This window comes from Dioscorea cayenensis, unplaced genomic scaffold, assembly GCF_009730915.1.
Source record: "Dioscorea cayenensis subsp. rotundata cultivar TDr96_F1 unplaced genomic scaffold, TDr96_F1_v2_PseudoChromosome.rev07_lg8_w22 25.fasta BLBR01001564.1, whole genome shotgun sequence".
Lineage (NCBI taxonomy): Eukaryota > Viridiplantae > Streptophyta > Magnoliopsida > Dioscoreales > Dioscoreaceae > Dioscorea > Dioscorea cayenensis.
The window spans coordinates 3,041-31,032 of NW_024087955.1; the positions used below are offsets into that span (position 1 = coordinate 3,041).

The 27,992-nt window shown below is 38.4% G+C and overlaps 1 protein-coding gene and 1 non-coding gene across 2 annotated transcripts; both read right to left on the reverse strand.

Moving 5' to 3' along the window:
- LOC120256678 (protein BUNDLE SHEATH DEFECTIVE 2, chloroplastic-like) lies at nucleotides 1-27,901 on the reverse strand. Its single transcript, XM_039264367.1, has 4 exons — nucleotides 27,629-27,901; nucleotides 27,466-27,502; nucleotides 539-631; nucleotides 1-44 (listed from the first exon to the last, which is right to left on the reverse strand). Exons 1-4 carry the CDS (start codon nucleotides 27,899-27,901, stop codon nucleotides 1-3), a joined length of 447 nt encoding a protein of 148 aa, XP_039120301.1.
- LOC120256680 lies at nucleotides 10,356-10,462 on the reverse strand. The gene has a single exon (XR_005535383.1). It is a non-coding gene; the product is annotated as a small nucleolar RNA R71 (small nucleolar RNA).
- Nucleotides 27,902-27,992: the final 91 nt, after the last annotated feature.

The following is a 27,992-nucleotide window of genomic DNA, read 5'->3' on the forward strand; positions in this document are numbered from 1 at the left end:
TCACAAACGTTTTGAATACCCAGAGCCCGCACACTTTCTATAGACTATTAACCATACAAAGAATTATGTCAGATTAAAAGAAGTGAATAAGGTAGGTTGCTTGAAGCTAAAATGGTGATGCCCAAGATAAAACTAGAATTTCTATCACTATGTTGCCCAAGATTAAAATTCGAAGTTCTTGCAGTTCACAGATATGAGAAATCCCAAAATAAAAAATTTTTGAAGTAGTCTGGAATAGATTTAAAAGAAGACTCAATTTAATGATGTCATTTTTAATAGTAGACAACTCAAAAGTGACTGCAAATAATCGAAGACATGCTCTGATGCTTGATCTAAGCCAAGAATTTAGTTAACCCAATTTGAAAGGATTATATTCATTAAAATGAAATTCAAATATGGATCTCCTGAAGCCAATCTCAATTAAATTTCAAAAGCAGACCATTAATCAAGGATTGATAAAATTCGTTGGCACTATAATGCGGGGTATGCATTTCGGGAGTTGATCAACAGGCCAAAGTGCAATCAAATTGAATTAGACGAGGGATACCTGCACCCTTGCATACCCGATAATCAACTAGGCTTGTCTCTTGCTTCATCTTACCATCATTACAGAAAACACACTTGGTACCACCTGGCTAGGAAGAAAAATGAATATATTATATTAACTCCTATAAAAGAACACAGGTTAAAGTAATACAATTCAAACTTCAATCAAAAAGTTAGGGAAAATTAAATTACAGAGATTTTGGTGGTTTGACAAAATACATACAGCGCAGGCAGCATCCAAATGATTACTAATTTTAAATTTTTTTATAGCTTGCATTCTAGAACTTCCAATACAGTAACTAGGTTATTGGAACTAAGTTGCAATTTGTGTCATTCAGTTTCCTGATTGAGATACATTTGTTTATCTAGAAAAAAGAGAGGAATTTTAATTTGAATAAAGTTTTGTTCTTATCATCCCGGATTAAAAAAAATTATTAAATCTGAGTTTAAATAAAATTTGATTGGTATGGATTATGATAATTTTTTTAGGCTTATCCATGCTTGGATTTAAAAATAAATTAAAATAAGTTTGAGTTTCAAATAAAGAATTTTGATTGGATAATGATGAAAGAAAAAATAATAATAGTAATAATAAAATTATATATATATATAATATGAAAAAGGATATGCACCAGATGAGATGAGGATAAAAATAATAAATAAATTAAATTTTAAAATCCCAGATATCTGAATAAACAAACGGGAGGATTTGTTGTTTCTCTGGTGGTTGAAAATCCTGGGTAAAATAAAATAAAATAATAATAATAATAAATATAAATAAATAAATAAATCAAGGATTAGGGATGGCAACAGTACCCGTACCGGTAACCCTGCTCTATACCCGTACCTCAAGAAAAAAAAATCATACTCTTACCCTTATCCGCTATACCCGCTAGTACCAGTCGTTGTTCAAATTACCGAATTAAATAATAATAATAATAATCATAATAATAATCATAATAATAATCCATTACAATACAATGTTTAAACACATGTCCATAAATTTAAAATTACAAGTTGATACATATTTGTTTATCTTAAATCATATAATCACATAAAAATTATATGTAACAAATTGATTTATATAAAATAACAAGTTGATTGATTTTCATTAGCATTTATTTAGGACTCAACCGTAACTCTACTTTTATTGCTTAAGTTTAACTATCTTGGTTTCTGTTTTAAATTTTTTCATACATCTACTATTTATATTTTATATACTTTTAAATTTTATAAATGTCTAGTGAGATTTTGAATTGAAGTGCAATTATAAATTAAGTAATTCTCATAAGTTTGTAAATTAATTGATTAATTCTTATATCCAATTGATTTCTTAATAGCATCTTATTTTTCAACATGTTAAAATTTATAGAATAAATTATTATGACATTATGTTTTCTATTTTGTTTTATGATGTTTAACTTTTTTAATTTAATTATGATTCATAATATATATCTGAAATTCAATTTTGATAATATTATGCTCTATCAGATATAAATATAAAAATAAAATAAAATTTAAAATAATATATCAAGAGAAAGTTTAAAGTATTATTTTCAAATTAATCAACCTGAAAATAGATTTTGGGTAAATTACTAAATTGTGGGTAAATGTTTAGCTTAATAAAAAATTATATATATGTATATATATATATGAGGGTAAAGGTACTGGTATGGGTATAACCTGTACCCGCTTCAATAGGTAAGGGTACGGGTAGGGGCATACCCTAACCCGACTAGTACCAGCTAAAAAAATAACAGGTAATAGCTGTACCCATACTCATACCCGGTCAAAGAGGGTAATACCCTTTTTGACTGAGTACAGGTACATGTATACCCATCCTGTAGGGTACAAATTGCCATCTCTATCAGGGATAAACCCAAAAAGGATCATCCACTAAGGCCCGGGAGGGGGAGGCATCTAATGGATGGGATCTTATTCCTTGACTTTTTGGAAGGACAAATTCAGCCTCTATTGGGAGTGTCGACCTCGTCACCGGTGCAGCCGGCTTAGTTAGATTGCATAGCCACATCGCCCTCCCCAAATGCCGTGATGGCATTCTTGCCTTGATTGTCCACAGCCTCGACGAGGTCTTATTCTCGGAGTTTGATACGTCCCGCAACCCTCGACACTATCGAGAAAAGCACTGGTAGCAGCTGCAAGAGGCACGGCTCGGCTCTAAAGGTAAAGGCGATGATGTGTATAGTAGCGATGTCTGGCGATGACGATGTTCTCTTCATAAACTCCAAGAAAGAGGTTCATAAGCCTAGCACGAACCTCGAGGCATGCTTGAGAAGTTTATCACTTCAAAGAGGTAGATGATTTTATGAAATCTCATACAAATATATGTTTATATATATATATATAAACATGTTCTGGTTGGTTCCATCATGCAAAACATGTTCTATCACCCATGCTTGTGGGGCCTGCCCTTTTGCATTTTTTTAAAATCATGCATGTAGACAAAGAGCATGCATGAAATTCATTTCCTCTCCCACTCTTTTCTTTTTTTCTCTCTCTAAACACCATCACAAAAGAAAGTGAGGGAGAGCTAAGGATGAGAAAGAGGACAGCGTGATGGTGACGATATATGGCTTTTGCCGCCGTTGTCATCCTACCAAAACCCAACAAGTCAACATTCTATATCAAGGCAAAGGTCCATAGAACCAGTGTGGTAACAACAACAACATCATTGTCACAGCAACATCGTCAGCAACTTTGCTCACCTCCTCAGCCTACTCCTCATTGCCGGCTTTCTTCTTTGATTCCAGAACCCCATGTTCATTGATCCATATGCATTCCCTTTCATGTGAGAGATTGTGGTGTCCTTCGGAGATATGCTGGTCAACTTCGTCCTCGACATCGCCGGTGTTTCTCTTGCCGAATCCAAGAGCTTTTTGAAAGCTCCCGGTGGTGATCATGCCAATGTTGCCATCACCATCTGCAAGCTCGATAGCCACTCTATCTTCATTGGCAAGGGAGGGAAGGAATCATGCATGTAAGATGCATGCTCTTCCATGCTTTTTTTTCTTTCCTTGATCTCCAAAACTATGTCTCTCTCTCTCTCTCTCTCTCTCTCTCTCTCTCTCTCTCCGAGTATCCATGAAGAAAAACTATCGTGGTGATGGCCATGGCATTGTCGGAGACCCTAGCTACTGCCCCACCACCGTCTCCTCAAAGCTCATCTTAACCTTCATCTAATCTAGGGTTGCTTTGTGATTGCATCCTTGCATGCCCTTATCTAGGTGATTTTTCAAACGATATAGATGTAGATACAGAAGATGATCAAAGTGTTAAGCATACAGAGCATCTACAGATTCCTACAATAGCAAGGACAAAAAGAAATCCAGTATTGGAAGCAAGCAGCAAGACCATGGTGCATTCTTAGGCTTGGCGCACTTGCAATTCCTAATTACTAACAAACAAATAAGAAAAGTTACTGAGGGATTGCTTTAAAGTACCACCCTGATCATAAGAAGACTACTCTTCTTCTTGTGGAGGAATCAAAAAAAGCTAAGGAAACGAAAACGGTGAGATAGAAAACCATTTTAAAGCTATTCAAGAAGTTTATGAAGTCTTGATTGATCACTTTTCATTAGAGGAGCTCCACTCAGTGGAGAACTACTGACAACGAGGTACAAGGTTGATCGACCGGAGTTCAGTGACAAGGTAATATTCATGAAATGATGAAAGGTCTATAGGAAGTAAAAAAAAAGGAGCTTCCTACATGATAAAAAACCAATGTCCATACCCTATGTGCATGGGCCCCACTTATTATAAAACATCTATATTATGCATGTTTAATGTAATACATGCACATTCCTTGAATATATATGCATGTGCATTTTTGAAGCAACTCTTTTCAAAGCATGCATCATTTGCTTAGGAATACAAGCATGCTTCATCTATCATGCTATGCCCACATGCATCCTTTCTTCTTCCTAGCCGTGCTTCATACATGTACTCATGCATTGTATTAAAGTTCTCTGTCTTGGTTCATATTAAAAAAAAATAATAAAAGAAAGAAAGAAAAAAAGGTTTCTCAGTAAAAAAAAAAAAATCAGAGAGAAGGAAATTTTGGTTAAAAAGAAAAAGTTTAGGAATGAAAATGAAAAAATTATGAAATTCATCTATTGCCAAGGGTGTCTATGTAATTTTGCAGGTTGAAGGATCCTTTGAACTTACTGTGAGGTTATGAACCCTAATGCTCACTTTGAGGTCATAGACGCTCTTTGTAGTGAGAAATTTTCTCAAACTCACTTTTGAGGTCATAGACACTCTCAGGAGTTATAGAGAAGATAAAACATTTTTTGAAACTCACTTACTATGAGGTCATGAACCCTATTAAGAGTTAGAGAATATCTAATACTCATTTTGAGGTCATAGACACTCATTGGAGTGGAAATTTTCACAAACTCACTTTTGAGGTCATCGACACTCTCAGGAGTGATGGGGAGATTTCAAAGCTGAAGATATTTTTCTTAAACTCACTTTTGAAATCATAGACACTCTTAGGAGTAATAGAGACATTTTAAAGATGAAGATATTTTCACAAACCCACTTTGAGGCCTTGGCACTCACAGGGGCCATAAAAAAACCATCAGTCCAATATTATATCTTGAGAATCATCACAAATTAAAATCAAAGCATTCAAAGGAAAAAAATTCAAAATCAAAGCAAAGATCAAGACTCAAGATGTGAGAGAGTCAAGACTAAGGGAAAAAAAATTAACAAATTGAACTCAACAGTCTCAAGACATCATTAGTCAAAAACTCAACGAGTTTCACAAGTCAAGACTTGAAAAAAATCAAATTAAATGATTAAATCAAATGAATCGACAATTGAACTCAATAGTCTGAAGACATAAGAAGTTAAAGACTCAAAGAGTTTCACAAGTTAAGACTCTATAAAAAATCAAATATGTTTATGTAAAAAAAATTAATTAATTAACTATTATATGTAAAGGTATACATATATCAAATACATGTCCAAATTTAAATCAAATTTAAAATATCCAAATATCACGATTAGTCGAGAGCACAGATCTCGAGGTGATTTAAAACATCAAAATCCCAAGATTAACTGAGAGTACAGATCTCGAAGCAATCTAAAATATTCAAATCCTAAGATCATCCGAGAGAATAGATCTCGAGTTGATATAAAATATCCAAATATCAAGATCAGCCGAGAGCATAAATCTAGAGGCAATCTAAAATATCCAAATCCCAAGATCAGCCGAGAGCATAGATGTCGAGGTGATCTAAAATATTTTAATCCCAAGATTAAGTAAGAGCACTGATCTCGAGACAATTTAAAATATTCAAATCTCAAGATCAACTGAGAGCACAGATCTCGAGGTGATTTAAATATTTAAATCTCAAGATCAGCCGAGAGCACATATCTTGAGGTGATAAAAAATATTCAAATCCTAAGATTAGCCGAGAGCACATATCTCGAGGTGATTAAAAATATTTCAATCTTAGGATCTGCCAAGAGCATACACATTTTTTTAGGCTATCTAAAATACACAAATCTCAAAATCAGCCGAGAGTATATATCTCGAGCCGATCTAAAATATTTTAATGTTAAGACCAGCCAAAAGCACAAATCTCGTGGTTATCTAAAATATACAAATCCCAGGATTCGCCAAAGGAGCATATCTTGAGGCGGTCTAAAATACCCAAATCCGAAGATCAACCGAGAGCATATATCTCGAGGCAATCTAAAATATTCAAAGCCCTAGATCAGCTGAGAGCACAGATCTTGAGGTGATATTTAATACACAAATCTCAAGATCAGCCGAGAGCACAAATCTCGAGGTGATCTAAAATATTTAAATCCCAAGATCAACCAAGAGCACAAATCTCAAGGCAATATAAAATATTCAAATCTCAGGATCTGCCAGGAACACATATTTCGAGGCAGTCTAAAATATCCAAATCCTAAGATCAACGGAGAGCACATATCTCGAGATGATCTAAAATATTCAAATTCTTAGATAAGCCGAGAGCACAGGTCTCGAGGTGATGTCAAAAACATAAAGCTCAAGATTAGTTGAGAGCATGAATCTCGAGGTGAACTAAAATATTCAAATTTGAAGATCAGCCGAGAGCACATAATTCGAAGCAATCTCAATCCCAAGATCAGCGATGAATACAAATCACAAGGCATATATATATATATATAATAAATTAAAATTAAAAATTAAATCAGACAAAAAATCAAATAAGATAAAAGATAAAATAAATTAAAATCAAATAACTCAAATCAGATAAAAAAGTATATATATATATAAGATAAAGGGAGACGTGGGGGCATGACGTGAGTGGCGTGGTTACACCACGATCAACACAATTGCTCTAAATCGCCTCACGATCAACTCAAGCATCTCATGATCAGCACAACCAACCCCACGAAGACGTGAAAGATTTTAAAATGGGGATCTGAGGAGGATAGAGGAGGAAAGGAGGAGAGAAGACGAAGGAGAAGCCAGAGAAAATTTGAAGAAAGAACGAGAAAAGAAAAATAAGGTGGTGATATTTCTCTCCCTACGTACATATATGTATATTTAAAAATAATAATAATAAAGGGAAGGTCGTTGCCATTGCTGAGTATGCCACTGTTGCAGATGTCATTGCCCACTGCCTTCGTCGCTACCGGAAAGAAAGAAGGATTGGCGAAGAATGTGGCACAGTCCTTGAAGGCACCTAAAGGAAAAAGATGGCGATAGTTGACAGAGGGAGAGAGAGCGCGACAGAGGAGATAACGATATCGGTGGCCCTTGGAATTATCTCGATGCTCTTCACCAACCTATCACCGGATTCTTCATTGGAGGTCCCGGAGATCATTGTCCAAGTCGATTATGAGCCCATGGGCAAGGTTCATCTCAAAGTGTCGTCAGTGCAGAATAATCTATCGAATGATAAGTGGGTTTCGGTATTCATGGAGACAAAGAGGTTGCACTCAAAGGCAGGAGACAAGAAGAGGATCTAGTGGGGTCATTAATCATTCTCCAACCTTTTGAATGCTTCATTATACGAGAGAAAACTCTACTCCGGTCTAGTATTCCTCTCCAACATGGCTTACGTGATTTTTGAGATCAAGGAGGAGGATTTGAGAAAGCACTTTGGTCTAAGACTGGTGACTTTATCATTGGAGAAGAAGATGGAACAATCGTGATCAAAGCTAAACTGGAGATGGACTCAAGCCAACCTTCGCTTGCTCAGTTTGGGCTTCTAGCCCACTCAAGTTCTGGCAAGCCATTACTTCAGCAGTCAGTAATCTACAAGATCACGGCTTCGACAGCGTACTATATCCACACTCATGGCAAAAAACTCTCGTCGCTCGGCCTGCCTCGACCAGAATCCTATGTTGGAGCTCTCCTAACCCGGTGAACCCGAAGGAGGCCCTCATGCAAAGAAGGTTTACGACTCAAAAGTGGTGAAGTTTGAGGCAGAGATGACAATGAAAATGGTTGTTGCAGTGGAGAAAGAGCTGCTACATTAGGGTACCAAAAACATGAAATTCCTCCACTCGTCGCTGTGTGAATAGTTCGTGTGCGATGATCATGGCACATGCATGCGCTACTTGGTTATTCACGGTTGGACTCATTGGCATCATGGCGAGCAAAACCTCAAAGCTATTAATGGTCTCTGGCGGTAACACACAAAGATAGTAGCAAAGAAATCAAAGACTTGGAGGCTGCATTAATGGTGGCCTATTCTAAGAATAACCACTGCAGGATTGCTAGGAAATTCTTGGAGCATTTACCATGAACAATACTGATTTGGATAATAGTGGTACCATAGATAATAGAGAATTTATTGCTACAATTCCACATATTAACAAGCTAAAATATAAGGATTTATTATTGATGAGTGTATTTCATGTCATATTTATTTGTTCTCAATTCATTCTTTTACTCATCCTTTAGCATACATTTGCGTATATTCGGTGCTATTATGGGTATATTTATTCTTTGTATAGAATTGTAGGGCTCAAAGCAATTTGGAGTGAAATTGGGGCTGAAACGAGCAAAGAATGAAGATTTTGCTAAGTGCTCAAGTGGAACACGGGCAGAGCATGGTCATGCTCTGTCTCCCTGATTATTTCAGCTTGGAAACGACCCAGTGATAATTCAAGAAGGGGATGCTCTCAGGCCAGGCATGGTCTCAGCACAACCGTACTCTTTCCCCTGATTATTCCAGTCTAGCGATAGTTTTTACCCAACAGGGAAGCATGCTCAGGATGCTCTTAGCACGGTCGTGCATAGGCGAAGCATGGAAGGAGCACGACCATGCTCCTTTCCCTGATTTTCCTAGGCGAGCAATAAGTCAATTCACTCAGAAATATCAATGAGAAGCACTGTTGAAGAGCGATCCTTCTTAGACCGTGTCGAGCTTGAATTCAGCCATCTTTGTTCTGGAATTTTATTCTCCACCGGGAGGACTTTGATGAGAGTGAAGATCAAGCATCACCACATCGTCTAAGGGGACCAAGGATGAGTTGGAGGCACAAGAGAAGTGGGGTTAGCATCAAGGAATCTCAATTAGGAAGAATATCTTGAGAAGGAGGGAGTCATGTCTTCTTTCCTTAGATTTTTATCTGTTTCTTCCATGTTGTACCCATCCATAAAGGGCTAACCATAAACGGTGCCCCAGGATGCTAAACTATGATGCTTTGTATGCTTTAAATACTTGATTCTAATGTTTTGTGGAATTCTATTGTTTTCTTGTTAAATCTTGTGTTGCATAACTTGATATGTTTGATTTGCATAGCTGCTTGGGTAAAATTTGGTGTGTGGATTGCCATAGTTGTAGGTATCCTATGTGATTGCAAAACTCTATGTGTATGAAACCACAGGTACCTTATTAAAACTTTGTGTATTTGAGAACCATAGATGTAATATTGCTTTTGAGCACACACAAGAATCGTAGAATCTAACTAGTAGGTTTTAGAAATCATCCCGGGGCATTGCTCTCTTGTTTTTGAAATCTCAATCCTAATCTGCCTGATAATTCCACATGTTCTTTCCTTTACTTATTTTATTTTCTTTCTTTAAACCAAAACCAATTCTTGTTTAACTAGAGATTAGAAGAAGAATTAGTACTTTAAGTCTAGTCCCTGTGGTTCAACAACCCTACCCCTCACGAGGTTCCACTATTTTACTTTTGTGCAACCCGTACACTTGCGGAGAATGCATCAAGTTTTTTGCGGCATTGCCGGGGACTGGTAATGGTTAGGAAAATTTGGATTATAGTGATCTAATTGTTATTTTTGTTCATATTTGTGAATATCTATTTTCTTCTTTCTTTTTAATCATTCTTTTCGTCCTTATTTTCTTTTTCACTTTTTACATTCTTTTGAGCTTACACTATCCTATCTTTTGTATGTAGGCACATTTGTATGACCCACGGAAACACTTCTCCCCATTGGTGAACCGTGATCCGGAGTTTGGGAATCAGACAGATCAATTTGAGTGAGACAAGGTTAGTGGAAATTAGTGTCGAAGTCGGTTAAGAAGAAGAGATGGTCGGAAACCAACAACAAGTTATTCTGATTTTGCTTGGCCAAATCAGGAAGTAGTAGGGTCAAGCATCTTTCAACCACCTGTTGCAGCGAATAACTTTAAATTAAAGCCCAAGGCAAGCAATGTGTCTGAGAATACTGTTCGCTTGAGACTCTTTCCATTCTCATTGTGAGGAAGGGCCAAATAGTGGCTAAGTTCCTTGCCGCAAGGGTCTCTTACAACATGGAAGCAGCTGTCAAGAAATTTTCTCATAAGATACTTCCCTCCAGCAAATATCACTAAGTTGAGGAGATATATCTCCACTTTTCTGCAATTGGAATTAGAATCCTTGTATGACACTTGGGAGAGGTACAAGGAGATGTTGAGGAAATGCCCGCAACATGGAATTATGGAATGGGTACAAATCCAAATCTTTTACAATAGACTGAACAGCCCACCAAGCGGATGCTTGATGCAGCATCGGGGGGTTCTCTGTATAACAAGCAACCAAGTGAGGCATATAATTTGATTGAGGAAATGGCAAACAACGGTTACCAATGGAGTTCTAAGAGGAACTTCCCAGCTAAAGCAGCTGGTAGTTACCAAGAGGATGCCATTACCACTCTTGTAGCATAGGTTGAAGGAATTACTAAGAGGTTGGACACCATCCAGTTAATCTCTCATGTGTCCAGACCTCCTTGTGATAGTTATGGACCTCTAAATGAGACATGTTATTCTTTTTCTTCTAATACGGGTACAAAGCAGATCGAGCAAGTAGATTTTGTTGGGCAGAATAATCACTATTAGAATAACCCATACAGTAATACATACAATGCTGGATAGAGGACAAGGGCAAGGGGCACAAGAGCAACAGTTTAGACCTCTCTCTCAAGGTACACAACAATTGTCCCTTTCTTCATCCTCAGAGCCATCCAATGAACTTACTGGTTTGTTAACCTTATTCATCAAGAGCATTAAAACTCATCTCTTGGGTCATAAGGACATGATGAGGAATACTAATGTTGTTGTGAGGAATCTAAACCATCAGATGGCGAGATGCCCAAACTGATAAAGGAAAGGCTCCCGAGGTCCCTCCCTAGTAACACAGAGGTAAAACCGAAGGAATCCCTGAAAGGTGTCACTTTGAGGAGTGGGATTCAACTCCTCAGCCCTTCTAAGAGGAAGCCTGAAGTAGAGATTGTTGAACCCACTATTGACATTGATCCTGGGGATCCAACTGACTTGGAGAAGAAAGCAAAAGGAACAAGGTAAGGAAAAAGATACATTGCCGGCATACCAACCAAAACTTCCTTGCCCTATGAAAATGAAGAAGAATCGATATGAGGAGCAGTATAAGAGATTCCTCGATGAATTCAAGGCTTTGCATATTAATGTCCCATTTGTTGAAGCTCTTGCTGAAATGCTAAGGTATGCCAAATTTTTGAAGGAATTGCTCAAGAATAAGAGGAAATGCCTTCAGTGAGACTCAGTGAAGAATGTTTAGCGTTGATCACTAAAAAGCTCCCCAAGAAGGAGAAGGACCCTGGGGGTTTCATTGTTCCTTGCACTAAAGAAGGGTAAGTTGATGAGAAAGCTTTAGCCAATATTGGGGCAAGCATCAACCTCATGCCCTACAAAATCTTCCAAAAACTTGGGCTTGGAGAACTGAAATCCACCACCATGACAATGCAGCTGGCAGACAGGTTCATTAGGCAACCTAGAGGCATAATTAATCTGGTTAAGGTGGAAATGTTTATTTTTCCAGTGGATTTTTTCATTCTCAATGCTAATGACAAGGTAGAAGTGCCATTGATTCTAGGAAGGCCATTCCTAGCAACTTCAAAAGCTCTTATCGATGATAAGCATGGCCGAATGACACTTTAAGTGGGCAAAGATGAAATTATTTTCAAGCTCCTAGATTCCATGAGTCATACGATGGATTTTGATGACACATGTTATTTTGTAGACGTTATTGATGAATTTGTCTCTGAAATTGTACAGGATACATTTATGAAAGATGAGCTCGCAGAATTATTGGAGGGCAACCCCCTTCAGGATGAAGAACCAGAGGAGGTGATGGAAGAATCGTATTGTTTAGACTAGGTGGTTGTTGAGGTCTCTTCACCACCGAAACCGCCAAAGAAAAAGACCTCCCATGCAACGAAGTGGTGGAAGAAGGTGACCACCAAGAGGAAAAAGCCACCCATCTCACCACCTATTCCTACTGTTCCCGACCATTCAAGTCCTTGGACTTTTGGTGAGATCACTCTGATTAATTCATTATTGCCCTATTCTTGTAGTTGTATTTCAGGTGGTCATGAGAGGTATCAACTTCATGAACCTCCTTGAGAAAAGGTATGCCAAGCTAGTGACGTAAACAAGCACTTCATCGGAGGCAACCCAAGTCATTGTATTTTCCTTTTTGGTTATATTATTTTGTACTTACCGTTGTTTTCTATTTTGTTTCTGTTGATGTTGTGTTTATTTTAATTTTGGTCTCTCATGGTATGTTTAATTCTTTCGGCATGTTTGCATTACTTTCTATCACCTCTAGTGTTTTATTATCTGTCACAGAGGAGGAAAGACTTTGTCCTGGAATTTTTCAGGGCAAGTACAGGCTGAGCAGCCCTGCATGAGCCCCTTATTTTCTCTGTCTTCAATTTCTAAAGCATTACAAGGTGAGCACGGGCTAAGCACAAGCATGTCACATCAGTAAGCAAGGTCTCCATGAAATTGGCACGATTGTGTCCTACCCTTGGATGTTTTGGGAAATTTCTCCAAAGAAAATAAGGGGAGAAGCACGATTAGAGCATGACCGTGCTTCTATTAGTGGTGCTTGCCCTAACTCTCACGCTTGTGCATGAGCATCTCTTCCCATGCTCGGATGCGAATGGTCACGTTCCCCCATGTCCTCTTGAATCTCCTTCATTGCCGGTCTCCTCACATTCACTTTGATTCCTAACCTTTCACATTCTCCTCTCATGCTTTAACTTTCGGTGAGGTTTTAAGTTCTTGCTGGTTATTGGTTGTGGCCGCCTCTCCTCTACCCATTCTTCTGCCTCGATTTCGGTAAGCCGCTGATCGTATCTTGTTTGTTGTTTTGAAGCTTTGTCTCATCATTCTTTTAATCTGGTGTTTGTTTCATTATGGCATGCTCGATTCTTTTGGGTTTTCTTCAAATGTTTCCACATTCTTGAGCATGAGCTTTGCAAGACCTTCAAGGATGATGGTGCCTAAAGTACGGTCGTGCTCTCTTTAGAGCACCATCGTGCTCTTACCCTGTGCATAAGTATTGCAGGCAAGCGCAAGCCCCTGCGTCTATGTTAAGCATTGTCAGAGTGCTCCTAGCATGACCATGCCCTCCTTGATTCTTGGCATGTTTAAACTAATTTGATTTATCTTATCTTGCAGATTATGCCGAAGAAGCACACACGTCCGTCGGGCCTTCTAAGAGGCCCCGGGTTGGGGAACTGATAAACAAGGACCGTTTTGCTCACCTATCTCGATGATGTTTTTGCGAGTCTTGACAGATTGACTAGGATATACTCTGTGAGGTCGGTTTAAAGGAGGAGGTCAGTCGGCTACTCAGTGCTGGTGCCTAGAGAGCTATTCCAGATCATAGATAACACCTATGAGCGGTTAGCAATCGATGTGTTAGCGACATTCAAGCTCTCCAGGGGTACTGTGGTATTCCATCATGCCGACTTCATACAATTTTAGGCATTCCACATGATGCACCAGATGAGTCTCACCGATTTCTCCATCCGGTTGGGGCTTTATAATGCAGAGTTCACTCGAACTCATGCATATGATGCATTATTGATCTCTCGACCGGGTGGGGAGACTTTGGAGGATGCTTGGCGGCGTTTGAGCAATACTCTGACCTATGACCCCCGCTGGACCAATGTCACCACCCTTTGCTCTCCAGCACTCAGGTATATCCAATTCATACTCAGTCACACATTGACAAGGCGAGAGACACTACTGTGGTCGTTAGTCGCCGAGATTTTGACTTTCTTCTGAGCATGATGGACGGATTACATCTACATCTGGGATATGAGGTTGTACTTTCTATCTGACACCAGGGTATCGACCCTCGCATTGGAGCCTTCTTTGTTGGCCCCTACATCACTCGTCTGATCAGATGCATGGGCATTCTGGAGGGGATCGATAGGATGTCAGTGGTCGGTGGCATAGCCTCTATGACCCTTGAGACACAAAGGTCAATTGGGAAGCTACACCGTGTCCTTACTATCAGGCGGGCTGAGTACCACGTCCGTCAGTCCACTGATTCTTCCTCCACTACTGCTCCCGATTTACCCACTACAGATGTTGCTCTCCACCGACGCCTACCATCTTATGACGAAGATCACCATTGCTGTCCCGTGCTCACCCTCGCCACTCGGACCAAATTACTTGTTTATCAACACCGTTCTGGTAGGTTCAGAGGAGTGTGACACACCTAACCGAGCATTTGGCCATACGGCTGTCACATGAGCCTACTTCTCCTGTGCATTTCACTAGCCACATTGGGGTTGATACTTCTGATTTGGGAGAGTCTTAGGCTGATTCCCCCTCCTCTGACGATGATTCCCAGTACGTGAGCACCGCATTCTGATCATGTAGTTGCAGTTATCTATCTTTATTTTCATCTTTTGTTGTTCTCTTTTATTTGTTGAACTTTGTAGTTTAGTTAGCATAGGGAGTCCACTGCTACACTGAAATTTTGGTTTGTTTACTTTCCATTATTCTATTTCAGTCTATCTTTTTATTTTTCTCTTAAGCTTTACTATTATGTCTTCATTCATTTTCAGGGATTGTGTGGGTGCTTGGAGTTGGCAACACATTGAGAGCGGCAATATCACTCTCCGTGTTTAAGTAATTATGGTTTTGATGAGCACACATGTTGAGAGCGGCAACATCAATATCCATGTTCAGGAAAGTAGCATGAACCTCCTCTTTAAATTTTTGTCATCCATTTTTGTGATGCATGCCATACATCTTTACATTGAGGATAATGTAACATTCAAGTGTGGGGGAGGGTTGCATGCTTGTTTTTATAGTTGAGTGCTTTGCTAATGATGATCTCTTTTTTGTTGGAAATTCTTAAATCTAAGGGAACACGTGGTGTGTTAGTGACTATTGGAGCCAAGTGTAGACTCACTTTTACTTTTAAGAACTAAAACCTCATCACTCTGCCCTAATTATGGAGCCATTTGTTTTAGGACGATAACCTTGAGTTTAAATTGTATTAAAAAAAAATGGGAAATCGGATTCCTTGAGAACAATGCCCTACCACTCCAATTTTAAACTTCTATTTGTGTGAAAAGATGGTAGAAAGAGCTATCATCTTAGAAGAGTGAAAGCTGCTTTTCAATAGTCGAATTATAGGCATTACAAGTGTACATTTGATAACCTACCGGAAGAAGAGGCTTCCTCAAGGGTGTATGAAGCTACTACCCACCATTTTCAGTGAAATTAATGTCAAGTTATGTTAGGTTAACTCCTTGAGACTTTGGGGCACTCAATTTAGGGTTTGTGCACACACACACAAGGTCTCTGAAGTAAAAGTGTAGCCTTTTATTGAACATTATTGTTTTAACTAACTCCTGTTGTTTCCTCTATGCTTAAGAATTTACCATTACCTTGAGATCAAAAGCGACGCACTCATCTTTTCTTTTATTTAGCGATATGAGATTGCTTGAGGACAAGAAATAATCTAAGTGTGAGGGTATTTGATGAGTGCATTTCATGATAAATTTATTTACTCTCAATTCATTCTTTTACTCATCCTTTAGCATACTTTTGCATATATTCGGTGCTATTCTGGGTATATTTGTTCTTCGTATAGAATTCCAGGGGCTCGAAGTAATTTGGAGTGAAATCGGGGATGAAACGAGCAAAGAATGAAGATTTTGCAAAGTGCTCGAATTGAACACAGTCAGAGAACGGTCATGCTCTATCCCCCTAATTATTTCAGCCTGCAAACAACCAAGTGATAATTCAAGCAGGGGGGTGTTTTTCAGGCCAGGCACGGTCTCAGCACGGCCGTCCTCTTCCCCCTTATTATTCCAGTCTGGAGATAGTTTCTACCCAATGGGGAAACATGCTCAGGATGCTCTTAGCAAGGTCATGCACAGGTGAAGCACGGAAGAAGCACGACCGTGCTCCTTCCCCTGATTTTCCCAGGCGAGCACTTAGCCGATTCACTCAAAAATCTCAATGAGAAGCATTGTCGAAGAGTGATCCTACTTAGACCATGTCGAGCTCGAATTCAGCCATTTAACTCCAGTTTTCTACGGTTTCAAGCTCATCTTTGTTCGGGAATTTTATTCTCCACAGGGAGGACTTTGATGAGGACGAAGATCAAGCTTCACCACACCGTCTAAGGGGATCAAGGATGAGTTGAAGGCACAAGGGAAGTGGAGCTAGCATCAAGGAAGCTCAACTAGGAAGAATATCTTGAGAAGGAGGGAGTCATGTCTTCTTCCCTTAGATCTTTATCTGTTTCTTCAATGTTGTACATAAAGAGCTAACCGTCCACGGTGCCCCAGGATGTTAAACTATGATGCTTTGTATGCTTTGAATACTTGATTCTATTGTTCTGTGGAGTTCTATTGGTTTCTTGTGTGAAATCTTGTGTTGCATAACTTGATGTGTTTGATTTGCACAGCTGCTTAGGTAAAATTTATTGTGTGGATTGCCATAGTTGTAGTTGTCCTGTGTGATTGCAAAACTCTATGTGTATGAAACCACAGGTACCTTAGCAAAACTTGGTGTATTTGAGAACCATATATGTAATATTGTTTTTGAGCACACACAAGAACCGTAGAATGTACCTGGTAGGCTTTAGAAGTAAGTCAGCATACTATAGCTCATCGAAATCATCTCGGGGCATTGCTTTCTTGTTGTTAAAAAACCTCAATCCTTATCTGCCTGATAATTCCACATGTTCTTTCCTTTACTTGTTTTATTTTTTTCCTTTAAACAAAACCCAATTCTTATTTAACTAGAGATTAGAAGAAGAATTAGTATTTTACGTCCAGTTCCTGTGGTTCGATAACCCTAACCCTTACGGGGTACCACTGTATTACTTGCGTGCGACCCGTACACTTATGGAGAGTGCATCAATTATCCAAAGCATTCAAATACTTCGACAAGGATGGGAAATGGATAGATCGAGTTCAATGAGTTGAGGGAAAGATCAGGTCTCTACTACGAAGCAATAAGACCTACGGGATTAGTGGTCTAGTAATCTCTCAAAGTATAAGTGCTCCAGTAGTGAATTTGAAGCAGACAATGAGGAATCAGATTTGAAGACGAGCATATATAAGATTATTTCAATCTTAATGGGTTAAGTAGTCAAGCTCCATGTTATGATTATACCCTTGACCTTATTTTGGAAGTGGTATGGTGCAAAATGAGTTGATCGAATTTGCCACTAAGATGCTATATGATTTGATTCATGCTTGGTATATTTTAACCAGTAAAGGGATGGTTGTTATGCTGGAGAAGTACAAGAACTATGACTTTGGAAAGTGCCCAAGGGTTTATTGCTGTCTTCTTGTCAGTTAATCTGATGTATCTCGTCCCAATACTGTCAAGATCTACTGCTCTAAGGTAGTGTTGTTTTGTGTATTGTAACTTCAAATACCACATTCAAAAATCCTTCGTTTGGTTTATGGGATTTTAAAACACCAAGGTAAAACCAATTATTCCCACTGATATATTTGGACTTACGTCCAAATTGGGCGTAAGTCGAAATCCCAGGAGATGAAAATCCTTGTGAAGTATATATATGTGTATATATATACATATGCATATACATATTAATGTATATGTACATATATAAACGATAAGCGCTTGAGTAGACATCTTTCTCTATATGTTTGACATGCTTTAAGTATAATTTTTACCATGGTTTATGTCTCATATACTGTATTTGGTGTTCTTTGGTACAATTATGTTGTGAATGCCTTGAAGGAAGAAAAAGAAGCAAAAATAGGTTATGAAGACACATTTTGGTAGTTTTTGTGTAACTTAAGGATGAAGACAAAAGAGGAGCTCATGTACATGGAGGTGTGTTCCAATTTACAAGAAAATTCAAGATAATTTGTGAGTTGGAAGGGCACAAAGGCAGTCACACAACCATGTCCCTACTTGTGTGAAGAATACAAAAGCTTCCAAATGATGACTCGATGAGGAAAAGTCTTATAACCTACCACGTGGACATGTGACCATGTGACCGACCATGTGGCCTAAGAGAATAGTATGTGAGCCGTGTTTATGAAGAGTAAAGTACTGAAGCAACACTGTTTATGCGACCGCGTGGAAATTCCATGCCGTCGCATGAGAATTTCTGCAGCTAACGCGACGGCGTGAAATCTCACATGGTCACTTGGAGGCACGTGACAATGGTGGTTTGGGCCTATAAATAGCCTTTTTGCCCTATTCTTTAGAGACTTTTTGCTAGCATTTGAAGCGCAAAGCGGCTAGGGTTTCAAGTGGTCTTTGGTGAATTTGGAGGGCATTCTTTACCAACTTTGATAGATCTTTTCTCCGTCATAGGATTGAGCGGTACTTCGGTAACCTAACTTCGTAGAAGGATCCTTCAAGACGTTGAGTGACCCATCAAAGCCATCAACACGAATTCAAGGGGGTTTTATTCCATGGTTTACACTGCTTTTTATTGCATTATTCTTTGCTTTGTAACTTGCCCAATGGAGAGCTAAACCCTAGTAGATATTTGGCCATTTTGACCCCATGATCTTATCGTTTGTATTTACTTACTTTGTGTTTTCTATTAATTTTGAGTTTATTTGAGTTTTAATCTTATTTTCTCATTACTTGCATGTCGATTGATCTTTGTGATTGATTGGTAATGCATGATTTGTTGCCTTGGTGAGAGAGAGGTCTCCATTAGGGTTAGAACTTCAAGATTAAAGAGGGTTGAGAGGGTGAGTCATGAGAGAGTGGAGTGTCCCCTTTCCCCTCCGATGAGTGCTTCCTATCTCCGTATTCCCTAAGTGTTATGCAACCATATTTGGCGTGAGGCATGAGATTGAGAGATTTCTTCACCGGGACTTTGTAGGGGGTTAGGGATCTTTCGCCTAGAAGTAGGGTTAGGTCTATCTTTAGGAATCGATTGCACTCCTAGGTATCAGTAGTGTTTATTATAGTCATATATGGTGTGAGGTATTGAGATTGAGCGATTTCTCCACCAGGACCTCGTAGGGACTAGTATCGGTGGCCTAAAGGTAGGGATCGATTGTTCTTGGATTACCTCGACTTATATAACTCAGTTTAGGATCATTTAGTAAGTTCTGCACTTTATGCCTAGATCCTAGCGGGAACATTGCCTAGGTACCTCATCTTTATTGTTTGAGATCTTCCTTGTTTTCTACTTTCCCTTCGCTTGTTTGCGATATTCTTATTCTTGCAATTAAGTTCATTCATGAATCTTGATTTCGACTAGATAACTAGAAGTGGTTACTACTAATATTTCCGTTCTCTGTGGGTTTGACTACCCATCTCACCGGGTATTTTATTACTTCGACACCCGTGCACTTGCGGTACACACACGCAAATCGGTCGTGTCGATACACATATATATACATATATGTATATGTGTACAGAAATATATACATGTACACATACACATACACATACATATATGTATACATAAATATATACATATACACATATATATATACATATACATACATAGGTATAGTATTTACATATCTATACATACATATACATATATACAATTCACCATATATACTTATATACATATGCATATATGCATATACACACACATATACTTATATTTATACAATTATATATATATACACACACTTATACACATGTGTTTTCTAATTCCCGATTTACAGATCCTTCCAAACAAACATAAAATCTTATAATACAGTAATTCCAATTACATCCAACCAAAAACAAGATTTGACTGCACTGTATTTTGAAAACCAAGTATTTTCAGTTACAATGTAACTGGAAATCCATTGCATTTGGAATTACATCCAACCAAACGCCACCTAAGCGTGATGATATATACTTCCCAAGATCCAAGTATCAATGCAACATAGATGGGTTGCTTGGAGGCTGTACTTCCATTCACAACGAGGTCCTAGTTTGGTTATTGATATTGTCCAAGATATAAGGATGAATAATGGGGATGCCGTACATGCAAGCAAGCCCTAGAAACACAAGTGTTATAATTCTTGATGGAGTGCTCCCGAAGCGTCACATCTGTAATGCTAACATGATTCGTAAGAGTGCGGACTATACTATTTACATCAACACAGCTCAAGAATTTGATGGAAGTAATTCAGGTGCAAGGCCATAGAAGTCTATTTCTTAGAAAAAAAAAGAAGCAGTTCTGCTAAACCCGCAAAGATTCATTGTGGTGCAACCATTGCGTTTCCTTTGCTATTTGCCGCAGCATTTGCCAAGCAGTTGAAACAAACAAAGACATTAAAGTTATGAAATTAGGCAGCACTAGTTATACTCATCACATCTTGTCGTTAATTATATCATAACACATAATGCCATTTGGTGTTTTAAAATAATAATAATAAATAAATAAAGGAGAACTGGAAGCTTAGTTCATGAAGGACATGCAGAGAAGCATTGTTTTAATGAAAATGAATAGACGGTGAAAGTGAGGACTAGGTGGTGGTGCTGGTCCTAAAATTGAAGAGGATGATCATTATATACATATGGTGGGCGATTACAATAATAATATTGAAAAAAAACAATGGAGATGATTGAGCAATTAAGAGAGATCTCTCAAGAGCACTGACCAAGTGTTGTACATTATATTTTTTTCATATATATATATGCAACCAACATTGTGGGAATGATGGAGCTCTTCTTTCCATGCAATTGAATGCCAATGAAAACCAGTCAAGCTCTCTCCACCATTCTCAAAGTCATTGATTAACATGCAAATTAATTTCCTCCATGTAGCATTATTTAAAGAAAAAAATGAGAAGCGTGCAATGGTATGCATGCATACTTGCATGATTTATTATTAAAGAAAGAATCCAATAAAAAATGGGTCCCACCATGAAAAAGATGCATGAATGATGAGCATCGATTGTGAGGTTGTTTTTATAAAAATTAAATCCCAGCATTCTTCATGGTATGCAACCATGCTTTTGTATGTATATATTTGTATATATATATATTTGTATAAAATTTCAAAGCAATGACAAAACTATTCAATTTTAAGCAATTACATGAATGTTCATCTCGAGGTAGCAGTGACAACAAGGCATGCAACGCAATGACGAGGCACATGCAGCGACATATAATATTAAGTTATATGTTCAAATATATATATGATGTGATAATATATATAACAAAATATAAAATGAAAACCAAAGCAACCAAGTCAAAATTCAAGATATGAAAAAAGTTTTGAAAATTCATACAAATCGACAATTGAACTCAACAGTATCAAGACATCAGAAGTCAAAGACTCAAAGAGTTTCATAAGTCAAGACTTGAAGGAAGCTTCACAAGCATAGAAGCTGAAGCTTATGGAAAGTCAAAATGAAGTTTATAAGTCATCAACATAGAGAATTCATAATTTGAAATTCAAATTAAATTCAAGATGCCAATCAAATCCAAGATGCAAAATGTCCAAGACACAAGTTCATACATAAGTTCGCAAGTTTCTAAATCATGTCCGAGATTCAAATTCTCAAAATTTGATGAAGACCAAATGTCAACAAAAGTCAAAGCACGCATTTCGGCAAAATTGTCAAAATGAGATAAATGCTACAATCATTGTTTACTTAGGCCTATAATCCTAAGTGGCGTTAAGATGATTTCAAAATTCCTTTTACTTTCAATGAAATCTATGAATTCATATTTATTGAAATGAATGAAATTAATTATCACAACTTATTTCCTTGTTCACACTTATTTCTTAATCGGAGGTTGATGTGACAATGTCCAGGGTAATTAACATTAAAGGCTTGCCCCTAATAGAAGTCATGAATTCATAATCCCTTTAAAAATAAAATTAAAATTAAATTTTGATTTGTGATCCGTCATTTTTTAACTTGTCTAACACTAATTAAAGACCGGGTAAGAAAAACAGAGCCCACAAAATCAAATCAAATCAAATCAATCGACAATTGAATCCAGTAGTCTCAAGACATCAGAAGTCAAAGACTTAAAGAGTTTCACAAGTCAAGACCTGAAGGAGGCTTCACAAGCATGAAAACCGGAGCTTTTTAAAAGTAAAATCATGTAAAAATCAAAATTGTGATTCATCAACATACAGAATCCACAACTAGAAATTAATATCAAATCCAAGATGCAAACTCAAATGTCAAAGATGCAAATGATCAAGATAAAACCAAATGTACAAGAAAAGATCAAATGTCCAAGATACAAATTTCAAATGAATCAACAACTAAGCTCAACAACCTTAATGCTAAGGCGTTGAAGAGTTCACAAGTTGCAAATGTTTCACAAGCATGAAAGCTAAGACTTATGAAGAGTCAAATCAAATTTTTTGATTCATAAACATAGAGAATCCACAACTTGAAATCCAAATCAAATCTAACATAAGCTCAAATGGTCAAGACAAAATCAATGATGATGTTGTCAAGCGTTGAAGAGTTCACAAGTTGCAAAAAGTTATACAAGTATGAAAACTGACAGGCCCCTTTTGTGAGTGTACCGCAAGTGCAAGGGTTGTCAAAGTAATAAAAGTACCCTGGTGAGTGGGTAGTCGTATCCACAAGAAATAGTGATTAGAAATACAAGATTTGCTATTTAACTATGGTGAAGATGAATCAATAGTGGTGCGAACAATATCAGTGTGAAAAAGAAAAGAAATAAAGAAAACAAGAAAGAGAGACGCAATAAAATGAGAGGAAAGGCATTCGATAGAAGATGGGGTACCCGGACATTGCTCACCCTAGGACTATTGCTTCAAGTGCAAGACCAATCATTATTTCTCCCAACTGATGTCTAATGAGTCATGGAAATCCTTAAACACACGGTCCCAAACCTAAGGTCAACCGTGACTAACCCTACACTATCCCCTGGCGGAGAAATCGCTCAGTCTCAATACCTCACACTGTGCAATGTTGCTTAAAGCTCTAGGGTTTCCAAGTGATAAACCCTATTCCCTAATCTAGATCAAACCTTTTAGTAAAGGCGAAAGACCCCTAGTCACAATTAAACCCCAGCACTAAGGATTACTTCAACGCTTCACTCTGTTACTTGCACAACTAAGTCCCAGTGGAGTTTCTCTTAGCACTTCCCTCTATTGTGACCGTAAAGAGCTCTTGGAACATGTAGGTAGGCTAAATCACACCGGAAGGGGAAGGGGTCATTCCGCTACCTCTCGACTCACCCTCTTAACCCTCTCCAACATAGCTTTGTCTAACTTTCATGGTGTGTCACTAACCCACAAGGATTACCAAGAAGGATTCTCAACCCTAGTGTCACTCTAAGGGAAAATCAACTCAACAAGCATTCAAGATTGGAACTCAATTAGAACATCAATTAAAGAAAACATAATAAAAGGTCAATGAAATAAAATCATCCTAGGGTTTACACAAGCACCCGCTATCTCCATGGAGCAATAATGGAATCAAAAGTAAAGACATGCAATACATAAGTAAAACCTCTTGTAGTCCGTATCGATGGTCTTGTGGAGTAGGCTCGTCTCCTACAAGGGTTCCCTCGTTAAGCCTAAAACACACCTCGCCGAATTGATGCCAACGAAAGCTCCCCCAATAACTATCTTCCAAAGGAACGCGATGTTGAGAGCCGTAGAACCACTCCAAAAACCTTACCAAAGCCTCTCCAAACCCTAGCCACGAGTACCTCCAAAGATGCGCAAAAGATGGTGATAACAGTTTTTTACGTGTGAACCACAAGTGCACAGGTTTGTTGAAGTAATAATACCTTGGTGAGTGGGTAGTCGTATCCAGATGGAATAGTGATCAGAAACACTAAGATTGCTATTTAACTAGAATGAAGATGAATTGATAGTGGTGTGAACAAAGTCAATGAAAATAGAAATAAAGAAGACGGAAGGGAGACGCTATAAAAAATGAGAGGAAAGGCAATCAATAGAAAGTGGGGCACCCAGACATTGCTCCCCCTAGGACTATTGCTTTAAGTGCAAACCCAACTATTATGTCTCCTAAATGATGCTTAATGTGTTTTGAAAATCCTAAAATACACGGTCCCAAACTTAAAGTCAACCGTGACTAACCCTACACTATGCCCCGGCGGAGAAATCGCTTAGTCTCAACACCTCACACTGTGTAAAGTTGCTTAAAGCTCTGGGGACTCCAAGTGATAAACCCTATTCCCTAACATTGATCTAACCCTTTGGTTCAAGTGAAAGATCCGTAGTCACAATTAAGCCCCAGCACTAAGGATTACTTCAACGCTTCACTCTGTTGATTGGGCAACTAAGCCCCAGTGGATCTCTTAGCTCTTCACTCTATTGTGACCACAAAGAACTCTTGGAACATGGAGGTAGTAGAAATCACACCAAAGGGGAAAGGGTATGCTCCGCTACCTCTCGACTCACCCTCTCAAAACTCTCCAAACTTCCTTTGTCTAACCCTCATGGTGTGTCACTCACTCACAAAGATTACCAATGTAGGCTCTCAACTCTAGTGTCACTTTAAGGGAAAACCCATTCAACAAGCATTCAAGATTGGAACTCAATTAAAAACATCAATTAAAGAAACATAATAGAAAGGTCAAAGAAACAATAATATCCTAGGGTTTACAAGTCCAAGTACCCACTAGGGGTTTAGCTCTCCATGGAGCAAGATACAATCAATAATGAAATCGAAAGTAAAAGCATGCAATCCATATGTAAAACCCCATTGGTATTCGTGTTGATGGTCTTGTGGAGTGACCGCATCTTCTCCAAAGGTTCCTTCGTCAAGCCTAGGGCATACCTCGCCGAATCGATGCTGACGAAAGCTCCCACAATAACACTCTTCAGAAGGAACGCGGCGTTGAAAGCCGTAGAACCACACCAAAAGCCTTGCCAAAGCTCCCTAAACCCTAGCCGCGAGCGCCTCCAAAGATGGTGAAGAGAAGGGCAAAAGATCGGAAAAACATTTCTCAATCGGGCTGAAATCACGGTTTTAAATAAGCCGGAATCAAGCATCCACACGGGCGTGTGGACACACAGATGTGAATTTGTAGAAATTCATTTTTCGGCGGCCTGTGATCAGTAACTGCTAAAGTAAATTGCTACATTTATTTGCTACAGTAACCTGCTACAATGCTCCGCCAAAATACTCCCGAATCCACACTTTTTATCAAGGCAACATAAATAGCCACACGTCCATGCTGTAGGTCACGTTGGATCTTTAAATAAAAACATATTTGACAACAATCTTGCTAGCATTACACAAGTCGGAACACATGAGTGTGACTGCCTTTGTGCTCCTCCGATTTGCATGTTCACTCGAGCACAACGGAGGTTGGCACACACTTGTGTCTTTGGACACAACTTGTGTCTTCCGTTTGTTCACTCCAAGATTTCATCAACAAAATGCCTCCATGATCTACTTTGGCTTTTTTCTTCTATACTTGACTCCACAACCCTACATGTACAAAAGAACACAAATACATATGTATAAGCGATAAAACCTGACAAAAATAATGCTCATTGTAAGAAAAGAATACTTCGTATTCTTAATACACAAACACTTAACAGATGGAAAAAAGATTGGAAAAAGATCCCCTCAAAACGTCATGACACGGCTTTAAATAGGCTTGAATCAAGCATCCACACGGGCGTGTGGAATTTCCACACACCAGTGTGAATCTCCAGGAATTGCATTTTCAACGCGCTGTGTATAGTACCTACTACAGTGATTTTCTCCAAAATGCTCTCAAATCCACATTTTTCATCAAGGCCACATGAATGGGAACACATTTATGCGGTAGATCGTGTTGCATCTTCGATAATGTCACATTGATGACGATCTTGCTAGCCTTGCCTTGCACAAGTCTGAACACGTGAATGTGACTACCGTTGTGCCTCTCTAAACCATGTGTTTGCTTGAGCACAATAGAGGTTGACACATAATCACGTGTCTTTGAGCATAACTTGTGTCTTCGCATTTGTTCACTCTAAGATTTCGTAAACAAAGTGCATCCACGATCTACTTTGTCTCCTTTCTTCAACTATTTATTGTCTCCACAACCCTATATCCACAAAAGAACACAAATACACATGTATAAGCGATAAAATTTGAGAAAAGTAATGCTCAATGTAAGAAAAGAATACTTCGTATTACTAATACAGAAGCACTTATCAAAAGCCGAAGCTTATGGAAAGTCAAATCATGTAAATTCGAATTAGTGGTTCCTCAGCATAGAGAATCCACAACTCAATGTCCTAATTAAATCCAAGATGCAAAGTCAAATGCCCAAGATGCAAGTTCAAATGTCCGAGATACACATTTTATATGAATTAACAAATGAGCTCGACAACCTCAAGGCTAAAAGCATTGAAGAGTTCAGAAGTTGCAAAAAAAGTTTCACAAGCAGAAACCCGAAACTAATGAAAAGTCAAATCAAGTTCATGATTCGTCAAAATAGGGATCCCACAACTTGAAATCCAAATCAAATATAAGAGGCAAAAATCAAATGTCCAAGATATAAGTTTCCAACAAATCAACAAATGAGCTCAACAACCCGAAGGCTAAAGCTTTGAAAAGTTCATAAGTTGCAAAAAAGTTTTAAAAACATGGAAGCCAAAGCTTATGAAAAGTCCAATCAAGTTCCAAATCAAGTCCAAGATGCAAATTCAAATATCCAAGACACAAATTCACAATTTTGTAAATCAAGTTCGATATACAAAATTTGACAACGACTAAAAGTCAACAAAAGTCAAAGCATGCTTTCGATGAAATGGTTGGAAGGAGATAAAAGACTACAATCGGTATTGCATCAAGATGATTAAATTTCAAACGTCTTGTACTTTTAATGAAGTCTAGGAATCCATGTTTATTGAAATGAATGAAATTGATTGTCATAATTTATTTCCTTGTTCACACTTATTTCTTAATCGGAGGTTTCTGCAACAATATCCAGGGTAATTAACATTAGGGGCTTGCCTCTAATGAAAGTCATGAACCCACAATCTCTTGAAGTCTAAGAAAAATTTAATTTTTATTTGTGATCCGTCATTTTCATCCGCTGGATCCTAATTAAAGGCTAGGTGAGAAAAAAGGAGCATGCAACATTCTTTAAACACATCTCTCAAATTTTATCATAAACTCAATTACCAGTTCTCAGATAAGATTACTGGATCCAAGTGAAAATAAAGCATACAAATTTCAAACAATAAACCAAACAGAACACAAATTCCAAAATCTCACCATTCCTGACGCATCTCTCGCAAGGCACAGGATCTCCCTGCGAAGCAAAAATTCAAACCCACTTATTAGGCAATGTTCACAATCCCTAACCCCTAATCCACAAAGAAATACAAGTACGTGATCGGAGAATACTAGCAAACATCAAATGAGAACTAATAATCACCTTGATTCCAAGGAAAAGGGAGAAGGTGACGGCGGCGAGGACGGTAGCAGTGACGATCAGGGTCTGAGTGTCAATGGGTCTCCAATGGCATAGAACGAGGCGGCGGGGTGGGAAGAGGGCCTCCACTTGGGAGTGGAAGCAGACCTTAAGGGTTCCACCATGGCGCTTGGGGAGGAGGAAAAGAGAGGGAATGGAGGAATGGAAGGGAAAGGAGAAGGAAGGGGAGGAGGAGAAGCTAGGGAAAAGGTTGGGTGGAGGATAGAAGGAGGCCATTCGGATTTGGGGATAGAAGACGACATATAATGTGGAGTTGTGAAGTTGGGAACTCATGCTCTTTTCCGTTGGAATACTTTGACATGGAGAC

What these genes read in the sequence shown, in the direction of transcription:
- LOC120256678 (XM_039264367.1), bottom strand. Translation starts at nt 27,901, where the DNA reads ATGGCCTCCTTCTATCCTCCACCCAACCTTTTCCCTAGCTTCTCCTCC. An exon ending in CCCTTTTCCTTGGAATCAAG is followed by an intron (nt 27,503 to 27,628) that starts GTGATTATTAGT and finishes TTTGCTTCGCAG; the next exon opens with GGAGATCCTGTGCCTTGCGA. An exon ending in CGAGAGATGCGTCAGGAATG is followed by an intron (nt 632 to 27,465) that starts GTGAGATTTTGG and finishes CTTCCTAGCCAG; the next exon opens with GTGGTACCAAGTGTGTTTTC.